Source organism: Myxocyprinus asiaticus, chromosome 12 (genome assembly GCF_019703515.2).
Source record: "Myxocyprinus asiaticus isolate MX2 ecotype Aquarium Trade chromosome 12, UBuf_Myxa_2, whole genome shotgun sequence".
Lineage (NCBI taxonomy): Eukaryota > Metazoa > Chordata > Actinopteri > Cypriniformes > Catostomidae > Myxocyprinus > Myxocyprinus asiaticus.
Window position 1 is genome coordinate 27131079 of NC_059355.1, and position 16818 is coordinate 27147896.

Below are 16818 nucleotides of genomic sequence, written 5' to 3' on the forward strand. Positions count from 1 at the left end.
CATGAGGGTGAGTAAATGATGACATCATTTTAATTTTTGGCTGATCTTACCCTATAATAATGCATAGGCAGAGTAACATCACAAAAATACAGTTACAACTCTAGCTCAGCCAGTGGAGATTGAGTCAGTTTAATGATGTGCAGACTTTGACTTTAGTGTGAGTGTGTGTGTGTGTGTGTGTGTGTGTGTGTGTGTGTGTGTGTGTGTGTGTGTGTGTGTGTATTTTTGTTGTTTCTTTGACATACCTAAATCATTTATGTGGATTACAGACATGTTCAAACCCTGTGCATGTAGTCAGGCTAAATTTGCTGTACCCCAGCAGAGCATGCATGGAGAGCTGTATGATTTCACTGCACCTCAGTTGCTTACAAATGTCATCACATGCCCCAGTGCTCTTCTGTTGTTGGTACATTCTATTCATTTTTACTTGTTTTGCTTGATAGAATTAAGGCTTTGGCTTAGTTCAAAAAATCTTACAATCAGTACTCTTACTACTACCACAGTAATAGTAGATGTACTGTACACACAGTATGCACATTTTCTGTATGCATAGAATATCGGGATGACCCATGACAAAATGAGCTGTATACAACAGTTTACTGCATGGAATACTATATATCTCTTTCATGACTAGATATTTGATCAGACTGCTGAATGTCACAATATTTTTTACATTGGATTGGATTCAAAATGCAAAATAAACCAAGATGCAAACTAGACACCACTCACTGAATTAAATGGAAACTTAATAATGTATACTGTTTAACTTGCTATATTTCTTAAATTGTAGGCAGTATCCAGTATACTGTGCAGTGTTCAGTAAGTAGTAAGGTAGTATTCCATTCCAAACACAGCCTATTTTGCACTGCACAAGACAACATGGGTTAGGGCTATGACTTAAACAGGAAGGAGAGAGAGAGAGGGAGAAAGGGGAGTGAGCGACGCAAGCAGTGTTTAGTCCATAAGCATCTGTTGTGCTGTAGGTACTCCGAGAGGCTTTGCGTGGAAGAGTCCCACTAAGGCAAGCTCTCGCACACATTATTTCACTCAAACACACTCACGCACAGGGAGAGCAGCTGTGTGTGATTTGGGAGCTGTCCTTCAGCACCACAACATAATTGAACTCCCACATGGAGAAGTAGAGACAGAAAAGGAGAAAGCCGCTCAGCAAAGACTCATCTTCACTCTAGACTCCTGCACGAAAGAGTCTGTAAGTATGCACATTGACTTTCAGGTTATTTTAACATTAATTGGTCGCAAGTGGTGTTAGTTTTGCTTGAGAATGGTGATATTTTTTATCAACTCTGTTATTCAGTTGCTAAATGGAAGGAGAACTAAAGTGTTGTTTTGTGGTGCTGTTTGTTTAAGGTGTATTTATTTGTATTATAACATAGTGGTTGTAATTTTCATGAGGAATTTAACATTATTTTCAAATGGAGTTGCCTGCTAGTTTTTCTTTGACTCTTTTTAACCTTTTCCTACAAAGTTTTCGGTTTCTCTTGTTACTATAATTTAAGACTGTCTATCTTTCCACACTCTGTTTTGTGCTTTTGAGACTTTTTTACATGCTCTGAGGTCAAACAGCGAATGAACAGGAGCACAAAGTGGGGTAAATCACTGAATAATTCAGGAACATATTCACTGTTTCCATGTAGCGAGAGCAAAACCTTCTCACGCAGATCGAGTCCTTGGAATTTTTGATGAGCAAGCCAAATCTACCTTATTAAAAAAGATTTCTAAAACAAGTCAGAATAAATCTGATGTCTTCTCTACCACTTAACGGCCAGCACAGCTGTGCATAAGTTGATGCAACTGTATACTCTTTAATGTGCATGTTTGTGTGTGCATGCATAACAAACACACACACACTTGACTGACCACTGTTTGTGGTCTGTTAGGTTCTACTTATGATCTAAACCAGGAGCTTTCAAACTGGGGTCATGGGACGGGGGGACGGGGGGGTCCACAAAAAATAAAATAATAATAATAATAATAGTTGGACATTACCAACATGTTTCGTTCTGCTTTCTAAAGACTGGTTGGGAATCATGAGATAAATCATCATTATTTTTTCTATCGACAGCCCTATTTTTTAACTTGAAGAACTATTAATTAAAAAATTAAAAAATTATCTGCATATAAGTTTGTGATAAAAAATATATATATATATTTATTGAACATTTAGCTGTCACCTTTAGCTAACACACTTGGGTTTATAAGGCCATGTTCTCATTAAAGCTTCTTTGGAATAATATTTATTGTGAAAACATCATACAAATGCATTTAAATTTATTTGAAAATGTTTGTCTTAAGGTTTATATACAAACATTAATAGTGAAAAAAAGATGATTAGGAAAAAAACACAATAAAAAAATATATTTTTGAATATTTAAAAATATATTAATATATTTCAGAAACAGGGTCCCTTGCAAAGGAATCATCATATTTGGGGTCCTAGGCATAGAAAATTTGAAAACCCCTTATCTAAACCACACCTCTCTAAATAAATAAATAAAGGGAAAAATGAAATGAAATGGAATACTATTATAGTGAAGAATTTACCGGTAAAATATGGTATCTATCTGTTTCTCTCTCTCTCTCTCTCTCTCTCTTACCCCATCTCCATCAATATTCCAGATCCATCTTGAGGCTGTAGGTGTTTAAGGGTCATTTCTTTTAAGTTGTTTATCTGTTCTCAGCAGGCGAGCATGTGTGATGATGTTCTCTATGTTTCCAACAGAGTACAGTCGATTTGAAGCCAAAATCCATGATCTACGGGAACAGATGATGAACAGCAGTATTAGTTCAGGTTCTGGCTCGTTGCGGACTAGTCAGAAGAGGACCCTGTATGTCAGGTAAGTCCTCCCTCTAACCACTGCTAGTTATATTTGATTTCCCACATACATAGAGCCTTAATCCTCAGAGCTCAGCTCAGGACTGTGGCACTTCTGCAATAAGCACTTGACACAGCATGCAGTTTTATGTTTTATATTTCTAAGGGAATGAGTATTTTTAGAACCTTTGTTGCTATACAATTTTAGAAACCCCTTGTGTAGAGAACAAGAGACTTTCTTTGGAAATGTTTTTTTTTTTTTGGTCATCTGTAATAACAATTGTGTTTTCTGTATGCACATACACTACCGTTCAAAAGTTTAGGGTCACTTACATTCTCTCACATTTTAGAATAATAGTAAAGTCATCACAACTATGGAATAATACAAATGGAACTATGGGAATTATATTGTGACTAAAAAAATCCAAAATAAATCAAAACTATGTTATATCTTAGCATCTTCAAAGTGGCCACACTTTGCCTAGATTTTGCAGAAATGTACTCTTGGTATTTTCTCAACCAACTTCTTGAGGTATCACCCTGGGATGCTTTTTAAACAGTATTGAAGGAGTTCCCATCTATATGTTGGGCACTTACTGGCTGCTTTTCTTAATTATTCGGTCCAAGTCATCTATTTCAAAAACTTTATATATTTTTTTTATAACATTTGAGATTTATATGTTGGCACAATTATATTTTTGTCTACAAAACTATTTTCAAACATTTTAAGCCTTCAGATCAAAAGGTTTTTAAGATCATGAGAAACATTTCAGGCAAGTGACCCCAAACTTTTGAACGGTAGTGTATAATGGGTTCAAAAGTCTGAGACCACATTGAAAGTCTTGAAATAAGCAGAATGTTTAATTTGAAGAACAAATATTTTATATTCATATGCACACTACTGTATGCACCATTTCTAGTGCACTAAACAAATGTAAGCAAATTTGTGCCATCAGCCATGTTAACTACTTTTTACAAAAGATCATCAGATTTCCTTGCTTCCATTAAAGAATACACAATGCTTGTTGGAACATTTGCAGATCATGCTGGGATAACATCAGGTTTTGCACAAACGTTTCTCTCAAATTGTTATGCTGATTAAGTGAAATAATGGTAACACTTTACAATAAGGTAATATTCATTAATAATATATAAATGCATTAGTTCACATGAACTAACAATGAGCAATAATTATTATTTTTTTGGTTTATGTCAGCTTTAACATACAGTAAACTAATACATTTTTAAAATGTAAAAATGTATATGTTAACATTAGTAAATGCATTATGAACTGGCATGAACTAACAATGAACAATAGTATTTTATAAATTAATAAACATTAATAAATGCTGTAAATATATATTGTTCATTGTTAGTTCATGATACCTAATGCATGTATTAATGTTCACATATAGAACCTTATTGTAAAATGTTACCAAAATAATTTGTATACAATTTGAAAAATGCAAAAAGAAGCATTTTCACTTGTGGTCATAGACTTTTTGACATATTTGTATAAATATGTTGATATTTATATTAAAGTATATTTAGTGTTACATATATGCTGTATGTATATGAACTATTCTGTAAAAGATCAGAGGCATTATAGGATGAGATGGGTAACTTGCCGTGGCAATTGCTTTAAGACTACAAATAAAAATACATTTAAAAAAAAAACATTAAAATTGCGCAATTACATTTTTTATCAAATTGCATATAATCTCTATCATTTGGATTCAGAATTATCGTAGTTTTATATTTTAGGTAACAGAAGTGTGCAATAGAATACAACACTTTCGCAGTGTTCGTTACCTTGATGTTATCTGCATGTCCGTCGGAGTTTGGGGACGCACAGCCCATAGAACCCCATTGAAGCTGTGTTTCAATACGTGTCCCATTGATTTCAGTGGAGCAAAAGATCGATGTTCATTTAAACACGTCATTTTAGGTCCCGCCCGGACACCACGCGTCTCTGGTAGTCAACGGGAGCTACATGAGCACAATTTTCATGAGGAAAATGATCTAAATGTTGATTGGACAGTGGGCTTTCAATCAATGTATTTTTATCCCGCATGGAAGCCCGGCTTCTTTATATGAAGATTGCTCTCAAATGGGCTAAATCAGGTAACAAACAGACAACCATTGAAACGGTGATGTTCTTGAGTGGAAGCATTTCAAATTAAAACACAATCGCTGTTATTCAGTAGGTGCAGAGTGAACGCCATTGCAGAAGTAGGTGGTCGTCGTTTATTTAACACAATTAATTTAGTAATTATAAATCTTCACATTTGCCATTGGCATATGTACAGTATATGTTGTAAATACAATTTTAAATATAAGGTTCTGTAAAAACTTAAAAACTGTCCTAAAAACCAGCCGCCACTGGTCAACTGCATACATGCAGTACGAATTAGAGGAATGGTAATTCTGAAAATGGTGTCAGTAGGAAATGGAAGACCCACCTAACAGTTCAAAGAGCCAATCACCTTTTTAATAGAGACATCGCCTGTCAGTTTACTCGAAAATGCTGATGCACATTAGCCGGACCAGTCATTTTAGAGATTTAGGTCTTTCCTGATTCAAATAGATAAGAGCTGAGCTTGTATCAATACAAAATAGCTGCTCGGAGACATTACGAATATATCAAGGGGACTTGGATAATACTCAATATTTCAACATATTTCACAATCCAGCTCTGAACACATTCAATGTAAAAAGTGATCTTGTCATGGTCTTCATTTATATTTGACCAGGCTTCTCCCTGTATTTTATGTATATACATTTTTTGTCTACAACTTATTTAGTCATGGGCGGCCCCTCATATGAACATGCCATTCTCTGAAGTGTGTCTGTTTCTGTTGCCCTCAGAATATTCAGGCCAATGGTTATACGGTACACTGAACCACATCATCTCAGTCAGTAACACTCAGGGGAGACATGAAGGGCTCTTTATTGGCGTTTGCCGTGTTTCAGAGCCATTGTCAATGTTTTCATCGTGACGTTTTCCAGTGCCCTCTTTGCTCTGACAGGCTAGCATGTCGGTAAAGAGATAAATTATCAGAATTGTTACACGAAACTACTGCTGAATCATAGCTCACGTGTGGCTTTTGTTTGGTTTTTATTCTATAGCTCTCAGGTTGTTTACAACAAGCATGTTGTGTTATAACAGGACTGGCTTTGACATTTTGAGGATTGTAAAGCCTCTGGGCTCTGGATTCTCAGAACTCGCTGATGTTCTAGCTGATCTGATTTTTCAGCTGTGTAAGCTACATTGACCCCGTTTTCACCTGCTTTTAAGAAGTGTCTCAAGTGCTCCGATCACATGTGGTCAGGTGAGACACATTGCTGTTTGCACCTGGTCACATAAATGCGTCTCCTGTGACCACTTGTGTTCTGATTTCAATGGGAGGATCTCATTTATGACGACAGACAGTACATCAATCACTGTCAGTGTGTTACGCTGTCTCTCCCACATGCATCTAAAATGTAATCTAAGCACGAATTCAATATTTCGAGCAGAATTATCCATTATTTTAGTGGATTACCTTTATTAAAGGAGCTTCAGATGTTCATGTTTCTCATCTGCGTTGATGAACACACAATGAAGAAAATCTGTGAGGTTAGCGTGCTTGTATATGTATCCGCTTTTTAAAATGTATTTCCGTTATTTCCATTTTAAGCTGCTCCTAAATGGTAAAGTTTACACTCTGTTTTAGAGCAGCGGTTGATTGACAGGTGAGGGGTGGTGCTTCACTGCTGTCTGGGACGCATACAGGACAGATTAGCGTTTACACCTCAAATGCGATGTGGTCATATGCATTTTTGACCACATTCGTACGTGGTTTTTGCGATCCGATCACAAAACATTTTAGACCCCGTTTAGACCTGTATTTAGTGCTCCACATGTGATCGGATCTTAATACCAGGTGTAAACACTCAATCCATAATATTCTGTTAGCTGTTGTTGTGAGCTGGAATTGCATATTGTCCCTCCATATATAGTGCCGTTCAATAGATTGAGTCCACATCAAATATCTATGATTCAGAATCTAATTTAAACCTAGAAATAAATGGAAAGTTTTAGGATTTTGACTAATTTAAAGCAAGCAAACTTTATAACATGAAGTCAGTAAGACGTTTTTAATATTCTGCACTGTTTTAAGGTCAATAAATGTAAATGTAAGCAAATTTCTTTTCTTCCATTAAAGCACACAAAGGAAAAGCACCCTTTAGAACATTCTTAAATAATGCTGGCATAACATGGATCATCAGGTTTTACACTAAATTGTGGCATCCATGCCAGTTCGTCTGCATGTTGTCATTTAAGCAAAGGGGCAACATACCAAATACTAAGAAATTCTGAAATGCATATACATTTTTCAATTCAACTTTTCAATCAAATTAAGTTATGCTGAGAATATAATTGATAATGAAAAACACTATTAAATTAGAAAAATTCAAAAATACAATTGAATGCATTTTCACAAGTGGGCTCAGACAAACTGCTCTGTATGTGTTCTTATACAGTAAATATTAGTCAGATTGCTGACTATAAGAAAAATATGATTTAAACAAATTGTAATCTAAAGTGTCCAAACTAAGTTGAAGGACATATTGCCTGACATAGAGCAGAACATGTAGCATGGTATGTGGATTAATGAATGACAAATTGTGCCAAGGGGCTTGAGGGACTTCCATAAACATCCTGTCTGTAAAGTGCATGTTGGAGTGAGGCCATTTGCTCAGGTTTGATTCATTTAAAACTTTTGCATTACAATACAGGATAGAGTCAGGAGTTTGTGGTTGGTACTAAAAGATTTATTCCAAGACATGCATGGGTGCTATGACACCATAACTTGAGATAGATGTTATAATCATAGTAGTGCAAATAAGTGCAGTCATCTTTGTCTTATATTCCCTGCAGCTTATCTGCAACCCACAACAAACAATCTTTTTCACACCCATTTCCTGAAATAAAAATAAAAAATAATTATAATTATGTAGCTTGGTGTTTTTCATAGTGCATGGACCATTAATTATTTTTGTTGCATAGTAAATACAATTAAAAATGATAAATTGTTTGTCTGGCTGTCATATCTCAAATTGACCTTTTTGAAAAGGACACTTGTTTTATAATATTTTCATAGGCTGAGATTTGAATCAGCTGTCTGTATGCCCTGTACTATAATAACTTAAGATCTCTGCTTCAACTCACCTATTTGACCTCTAAACAGGTTGTGACTGCACAGAAATAATCTGCATTACATTGCTGAAGAGTTAAATGAAAATTCTGCATGTGCTTTTGAGGGTTAAAGAGGGCTTTAGTTTGTGTATGTTCCTTAATGCCCTCATAAGCTCCTCAGATGCCCTGTCCACCTCCTGGAAGTGCTTCATTATTGATGAGGAAACAGAGATAAGCTAGTCAAGAGCTTGGGAGGCTAGTTACTTCAGCTCCACTTATCTTAAATACACATGCAAAGAACAGCAGTGACCTACTTATATCCCAGGAAATCTGTCTGTTGGCAAATTAGTCCTACCACACTGGCTTTGTAATATTAAATAGAAAAGAACTTGATTACAGATTGGTTTCAACATCTTTATTCTTGCTTAAAATTCATAGAAGCTCGTGTATGCACAGTCTGGAGGGTTTTCTTACTGGGTCTTTCTTTGATTTAAATGAGGGTTGGAGGGCTTTTTTGCTGTATCTATCTTTGATTTAACTGGGACATATTCTACACCTTTCTAGCATTTATTTTTTCCCCACTGATGTCCACTTCTGATATTAGAAAAAATGTCCCTCAAACAGTCATAAGTTAGGTTTGCATTCCCCATTTTCTGCCCTTTAGAAATTCGTTCATAATTTATTCACCCTTATGACGTTCAAACCCATATGACTTTCTTTCCTTTGCTGAACACAATAGGAACATTTTTAAAGAATGTTACAGTACGTCTTTTTTAATACAATGGCTGTTGATAGGGACTCACTTTAAAGCTTCAAGAAGGGCCCAAAAGTATCATGATAGTAGCCCATGCATCATATTCCAAGTCTTCTGAAGGCATAATATTTTGTAAGTCAAAATTTAAGTCATTTTTCTGTGAAAGTCTACATGTCTGTTGCATATTCATGAGTGCACAATAAAAGCTAGCTCACAGTGGCGCGAGTGTTCATGTGAGTAGCGCTAAAACAACACAAGCGTATTCACGTTTTAGAACTCACGTGTTCCTTTATGAATTAAGAAGGCTGTTTGCGCTACTGTACCTTTAAGAGTTCTACATGTTACATGACCTGTTATGGTTGGTTTACTTCCGTGTACAGGTGTAGTTCACACTGTGGCCCCATTTACACCTGGTTTTACACCTGGTCTTGAGTGATCCGATCACAAGTTGGCAAAGCTTAGGTGTAAATGGGGTCCGAACACTCTAGCCACATTCAGAGGTAATCAAAAACACATGTGCCCACACCACAGAAGCAGATTCTTATTTTAACAGTTCACTCATGGGTCTGTCATCGTTTGCTCTCGTCCTACAGAGCCCTGTTTGATTATGACATAACGAAAGACTCCGGCCTACCCAGTCAGGGGCTGAACTTCTGCTTTGGCGACATTCTGCACGTCCTGAACGCCTCGGATGAGGAGTGGTGGCAGGCACGGCATGTGACTCCAGATGGCGACATGGAGGAGATGGGCGTCATTCCCAGCAAGAAGAGGTAGCGCACACTGTATGAAAATATAGCTCAGTTCACCTTCTTCACCATATTTTATAGTTCACTCAGTAATATTTTGTGTACAGTATGCTGATACCTTGCGGCATAGATGCAGCATTGAATAAAAAACAACTCTGTTTTTGATGCGATAGCAGAGATGTGCTATTTGCACTCAGCCATGATTAATGAATTCTGCAAGTGAAAGCATCTAATCACGGGGTTATAGGAAATAAAACAAGTAATATTCATCTGGTCATATGATTTCAACATAGTGGTGTTTATGACTGATATGATTCTTCATCTCATGTCAGTGTGTACATCATTTTAATTTTTCCAAACTACTATTTATTTCTTTACATTTAAAAGTTTCTTATTTAGCACACAAAAAAAATGAGTGCACCTTTAACTGCATTGTGCATTAAATGCCATATCAGCTCTTAGCCTTTTCACTCGTGTCTCTTTCACCATGTATGTCTTGCGTTTCAATTCACTGCTATTCCTCATTTTGGTTTAATTAACACCCTTTGTGCATTTTAAATGTTATAAATGAGAGAGACTTACAGCACACATGCTGTACATATCTTCATAGTGGCATCCCAAGTTCTCATACTTTTTAGCTGGAAGTTGAAACAAAGGTATCTGCCTCTCTCTCCATTCCCTCTGTGAAATGAGGGATGTATTCTGACTCAGAAGCTGAGGAATTGTTTTAAAATATCTTAAAATTATTATTAGGCAATTATTAATTGGCATTTCAGAAAACATGCCTGATTTGTGGTTTAAGCCTCAACATCATTTAAATAGAGTTGCTATTACAGACATCTCTATTATTAATGTTCATACTGTGAACTATTTTGTGAAGATGTGTGCTATTTTCTAAGCAATTCGGTGCAAAAAATCTCATAGACTTGCACTCAAGGAGGGACCCAAGCCAGATAGGGACCTAAACATCAAAGAGATCATCTAGCAACACCTTATCAACCCAGAACAAAAATATAAAAATTTGAAAAGTAATTTAAATTTTAAATACACACAAATGGTTCAAACGGCAGAATTCTAAACAATAAACTTCCTGCTATTTGGTCTTTAATTTTTTTCATTTCCACCAGTGTTGTCTCCCTATTCTATCGTACAAGAGAGAAGTTACTCAACATAACAGAATGTTACATCACATACAACATGCTCATGTTAACTAAAAAAACAAAACAGAGTCTATATTTTAGTGTCTTAGCTCTAGAATGTGAACACTTTTAGAGCACTTCAGATATTTGCTCTATTATTGTTAAGGTCACAAATTTTCAATCACCTGATATTACACATTTTAATTAGAGCCTTATGCAAATGCAAATGCTGTGAAAGTTTCTTTCATTTTCTTTCTTTCTTTCTTTCTTTCTCTCTCTCTCTCTCTCACTCCAATGCATGCTGATTAAAAGTGATAATTGACTTCTCACCTCGTTCTAAAAATTTGCCTCTCTCTCTTATGTCTCACTCCTGACACTTGTGAACTAATTTGACTTGACGCACAAGAGACATATTACAGTGGTCTGTATTCTTAGAAACAAGTTGGAATTTCTATACAAGTCTCTGGAAATATTTATAAACAGATTGAAGTTTCTAAGATGGCACATCAACTTAAAAATCAACTTTCGGAAATGCACTGTCAGAAACCGTTGTATTCATCTACTATTAAAAACGTGTTTTGAGATACGTCTGCATTATTTTAAATTCTGTGAATTGAGATTAAGCTACAACTTAATTTATATTAGAAAATAAGAGGGATATTACTAAGAGTCAGTTTATTACAACATAAATGCATAAGAATAATCCATACAAAATGATGACTTAAATGGATGAAATGGGCATAAAGTTTACAAATGCCACATTTACACATTCCTATAATTAGTTTTACAGTGACCTCAAAGGATAGTTGACCCAAATGTGAAAAAGTCATCATTTACTCACCCTTTTGTTGTTCCAAATCCACTTGACTTTCTATCTTCAATGGAACACAAATTTGTAGATATTAGGTATTTGTAGATAATGTTAGCCTCACTCACTGAGGCTATTTTTGTGTTCCACAGAAGAGAGAAAGTCACCAGTTTGGAACAATAAGAGGGTGAGAAATGATTTTTGGTTGTACTAGCCCTTAAGATAGATACTATCCCTTATACACTGATCAGCCACAACATTAAAACCATTGACAGGTGAAGTGAATAACATTTATTATCTCGTTACAATAGCACCTGCCAAGGGGTGGGATATATTAGGCAGCAAGTGAACATACAGTTCTTGAATTTCATGTGTTGGAAGCAGGAAAAATGGGCAAGCGTAAGGATCTGAGTGACTTTGACAAGGGCCAAATTGTGATGGCTAGACGACTGGGTCAGAGTGTCTCCAAAATGGCAGGTCTTGTGGGATGTTCTTGGTATGCAGTGGTTAGTACCTACCAAAAGTGGTCCAAGGAAGGACAACTGGTGAGCCGGCAACAGGGTCATGGGCGCCCAAGGCTCACTGATGCACGTGGGGAGCGAAGGCTAGCCCGTCTGGTCCGATCCCACAGAAGAGGTACTTTATATTAGGCAGGTGGTTTTAATGTTGTGGCTGATACACTATAAGGCATCATGTGCTTCCAATTTTGTTGCAGCAGTTTGGGGAAAGCCCTTTTCTATTCCAGCACGACAATGCCCCTGTGCACAAAGCGAGGTCCATAAAATGTGGTTTACTTTGTCTGGTGTGGAAGAACTTGACTGGCCTGCACAAAGCCCAGACCTGAACCCCATTAAATATCTTTGGGGTGAATTGGAAGGCCAACTGTGAGCCAGGCCCCATCGTCCATTATCAGTGCCTGACCTCACTGATGCCCTTGTGTCTGAATAGGAGCAAATCACAGCAGCCATGTTACTACATGCATTATAGTGGAAAGACTTCCCAGAAGATTGGAAGCTGTAATTGCAGCAAAGGGAGAATTGATGCCTATAGTTTTTTAATTAAATGTCCATCAAGCACATATGGTGTCTAGAAACTTCTGGTCACATAATGTTGCATGTCCAGAAAGACCTTTCTTAAAACATAGTGAACAGTATGCTACAATATGTTTATACTTACCAAAACAAAGGTTTTCTCAAAGTTTTGGGCTTTATTTGTCTCTCGACATATTTTTTTTTTTTTTTTTTTAGTTCATACTTTTTTCCTCACTGCAATGAACCCAGTGCAGTGTATTAGTACTCAGAATGCTGTCCTTACAGTCTCTGTCTGTTTCCTCTTTAGGGTGGAGAGAAAAGAGCGGGCCAGGTTAAAGACGGTCAAATTCAACTCCAAGTCTCGAGACAAAGCGGTAAGTGTTTGCTGCTGAAATATTTACTAAGTCTGGCATGACACAAATATACTTTTAACGCTTGATAACACCAGCAGTTTATAAACTGATAAATTATAAACAAGTCTTTTGTGTAAAATGGGCCTTTTTGCTTGTATTTTGGAGACATGCCAAATACACTTTACGCATTTGACAGAGATTAGAAAGCTTTATAAATAAGCCTTGTAGCCTATTTTGAAACATTGTTATTTTTATGTTATTTTAAGATGAAGAGTGCTAACAAGATGTTCAGCATTAGAATTATTTTTTTTTGCACCTTTCTCGTGTGACAATTCAAAAGCCAGAACTGTTCTCACATTGAACATCTAACAGCTGGCAAGTGTAAACTCTAGTGAAGTTTAAAAGTGATTAATCATCCTTCCTGAATGTGGTGCCTGTTAAGAAGTTTCTGTTTGTAAAAACAATTAATATCTCTTTTTACTGAATATAGTGTACTAATCTTATATGTTCAAAAGGCTCCACTGAGAGCTTTCTTAAAGACCCCATGAAATCACTTGACGAGCTGTTTTTATTCTTGTATTGATGCATTTTCTATTGACACAGGAAGTTACGATGGGACATATAGAAGGTGTTGTCCCGTTGTTTAAAATACCCAATAGCCTTTAGTTTCCATAATAGCCATTAAGATGGTTTGCTACTTACCAGTGGCGAAAAGGAAAGAGTGTACATTTTAAATGTGTATATCTGCTAAAACTTAATTTTGTCTAGTACACTAGCCTATAGATGGCCTCAAAGCAAACATACATAAACTAAAAGCCACAAAACTCAAATATTGTTTACATAGGGTCTTTAACAGTGTGTGATTGTGACTCTTTAGTCTTTGCAGCAGAGATCTGTTAAACAAACATCTCTTGTCCTGGATCACCTTGTGGTCCGCTCTTGACTGTCTTAGCATTTTCGACTGCATTCACTAATGTAGCATGAGTGCATGAACGGTTGAGGGAACAAAAAGATATATACGCTTGCCATTGATCTCAAACTGCTCTTCACCTGCATGATGGTTTATTCTTCCTGCACATTACTCTGTAGCATTACTCGTGTATTTTTGTCTTTTATGTTTATTGTGCCTTTGTTCCTGTCCAAACCTTACAACTAGCTTTGATCAATGCCAATCAACTCAGCCAAATGCCTTGATATCACTAATTTTATTCAACAGTCATTCTGAAGGCTGATCTAAAAGTTACATGTACTTAAAGGCATAATTCACACATTTTAAATTCAGTCATTATTTTCTTATTGTACCATTATGTCGTTCCAAAACCATATGAGTTTCTTTCTTCCACAAAACACAAAAAAGAATTTGTATTCTACTTTTATGATGCCTTTTATGATGCCTTTTATGATGCCTTTTATCATGCCTTTAATGTATCCTATTTGCTTGACATCATGGGAAAATCAAAAGAAATCAGCCAAGACCTCAGAAAAAAAATTGTGGACCTCCACAAGTCTGGTTCATCCTTGGGAGCAATTTCCAAATGCCTGAAGGTACCACATTCATCTGTACAAGCAATAGTACGTAAGTATATACACCATGGGACCACGCAGCCATCATACCGCTCCGGAAGGAGACGCATTCTGTCTCCTAAAGATGAATGTATTTTGCCGTGAAAAGTGCAAATCAATCCCAGAACAACAGCAAAGGACCTTGTGAAGATGCTGGAGGAAACGGGTAGACAAGTATCTATTTCCACAGTAAAATGAGTCCTATATCGAAATAACCTGAAAGTCTGTTCAGCAAGAAAGAAGCCACTGCCAACCGCCATAAAAAGCTACAGTTTGCAAGTGCACACAGGGACAAAGATCTTACTTTTTGGAGAAATGTCCTCTGGTCTGATGAAACAAAAATGTAACTGTTTGGCCATAATGAACATCGTTATGTTTGGAGAAAAAAGGGTGAGGCTTGCAAGCTGAAGAACACCATCCCAACCATGAAGCATGGGGGTGGCAGTATCATGTTCTGGGGGTGCTTTGCTGCAGGAGTGACTGGTGCACTTCACAAAATAGATGGCATCATGAGGAAGGAAAATGATGTGCATATATTGAAGCAACATCACAAGACATCCGCCAGGAAGTTAAAGCTCGGTTTCAAATGGGTCTTCCAAATGGGCAGTGACACAAAGCATACCTCCAAAGTTGTGGCAAAATGGCTTAAGGACAACAAAGTCAAGGTATTGGAGTGGCCATCACAAAACCCTGACAATTAGATAGAAAATTTGTGGGTAGAACTGAAAAAGCATATGCGAGCAAGGACGCCTACCAACCTGACTCAGTTACACCAGTTCTGTCTGGAGGAATGGGCCAAAATTCAAGCAACTTGTGAGAAGCTTGTGGAAGGCTACCCAAAACGTCTGACCCAAGTTAAACAATTTAAAGGCAATGCTACCAGATACTAACAAAGTGTATGTAAACTTCTGACTTCAACTGTATATACTGTGTATATATCCATCATATGGAAAGAAGGTGGTCAGAATAATTTTTTTTAAATTCTTCATTTGTGTTTGCATTCCATGGGAGAAAGTCATAAGGGTTTGTAATGACATGAGGGTGAGTAAATACTGACAGAATTTTCATTTTGGGTGAACCATCCATTTAAATTTGTCCAGAATATGCTATAAACCTGCTTTTTTGACTTGGCCTTGGTTGTGGGAACTAACTTTTGAGTTTATTTTTTGATGTTCGGTAATCCCTCATAATCTCCACTGTGTCTGTTGCCATCTCCAAACCAAGAATGTATCATATCTATTCAGATGTTACAGCATTAGGGCTGTTTGTCATTTCAGCCCCATTGTAATCATTGGAAGGTGATGGCCACAGAGTCAGTGACATGAACATCTGTTAAATTGGGCTTTTGTTCATACTTTAACTAGACACCCAATACCATTCCATCTGTTTTTCCTTTTTTGTTGTCCCTCCTTCCATCCCTCCCTGTCTTTCTCAGCAATCACTCAATGACAAGCGTAAAAAGAACCTCTTTTCACGAAAATTCCCTTTCTACAAGAACAAGGACCCCAGCGAGCAGGAAACAAGCGATTTGGACCGTAAGTACACAGTAAAGCACTGAACAGTGCAGGACAGGGTAGCGCTAACGCAGGTGCACCAACACACCGATGGACAAAACTCCAGCTCATGCAACAACCGTAAACACATTTCATGGTACCAAAGCAATTCTTTCTTACCCCTGCTGAAAAGACCAGCAAAAATGTCCAGGTTTGTGTTGGTTCGGTGCTGGCCTAGCTTGTGAGAACCATCATGGCCATGCTGTTTACCAGCAAAAATGCTGGTCAACCAGCATAGTGCTTCTGATGTCACAATGTCTTTGAAGATGCATCATCCTTCGGATCTCGGTTTGTTGCAGGGCAGGGGGAATGTTCATTGGTAGGACCAGATATGTTGTTCCAGTAATCATTGTTATTTTTCTGGTTTTCTCCTGTTCCTTGCTCTCTGCTGACTGATCCACAGGACCTGAGTGACGACAAAGGCTTGAGTAAGTCCACAAAGGCTACAGCAGACCTACCCGGCCCCATTATCCCCCATAAAAACTTTTTTTTACAACCTCTTGCACATTTCGTGTTGGTGTTCAATTAGAATCTTCAGTTATTTCTGTGTTGTGCCTGAAACCTGTGTTAAGCCGGCTTCAAACTAGCAGACTCAAAGCAACTCTATTTTGACAGAGGGTGTCACACTTTCTGACTGTTTTGCTGAGATTTCGCTCTCTTCAGTCAGAGGTATTACACATTTAACAATTACCAATGGTTCACCGATTCACACCAGCTCACTCTCTCTGATTCCCTGTCACGTGGAGCTTACTAAAATAACAACAGGAGTACCACATGAGCATAAACAATTGTAAAAGAGTGATTTAGGGTGTGATTTATGTAGTAACTTTACCTTATGAAAGTTTGTGATTGTGTA

General features: G+C 37.1%; 1 protein-coding gene across 12 annotated transcripts in view; it reads left to right on the forward strand.

Annotated features, from left to right (window-relative positions):
* The window catches only part of LOC127448861 (disks large homolog 1-like), a 228700-nt gene that overhangs the window by 203305 nt on the left and 8577 nt on the right, over positions 1-16818 (forward strand). For 9 of the 12 annotated variants that reach the window (XM_051711726.1, XM_051711727.1, XM_051711729.1 and 6 more), the window contains 4 exons: positions 2741-2855; positions 9363-9539; positions 12801-12867; positions 15845-15944. In XM_051711726.1, the coding sequence (XP_051567686.1) occupies positions 2741-2855; positions 9363-9539; positions 12801-12867; positions 15845-15944 (459 nt within the window). Of the gene's footprint in view, positions 1-946; positions 1211-2740; positions 2856-9362; positions 9540-12800; positions 12868-15844; positions 15945-16365; positions 16391-16818 lie in introns of those variants that run through there. The other 3 variants (XM_051711732.1, XM_051711735.1, XM_051711738.1) reach the window with 2 other exon arrangements.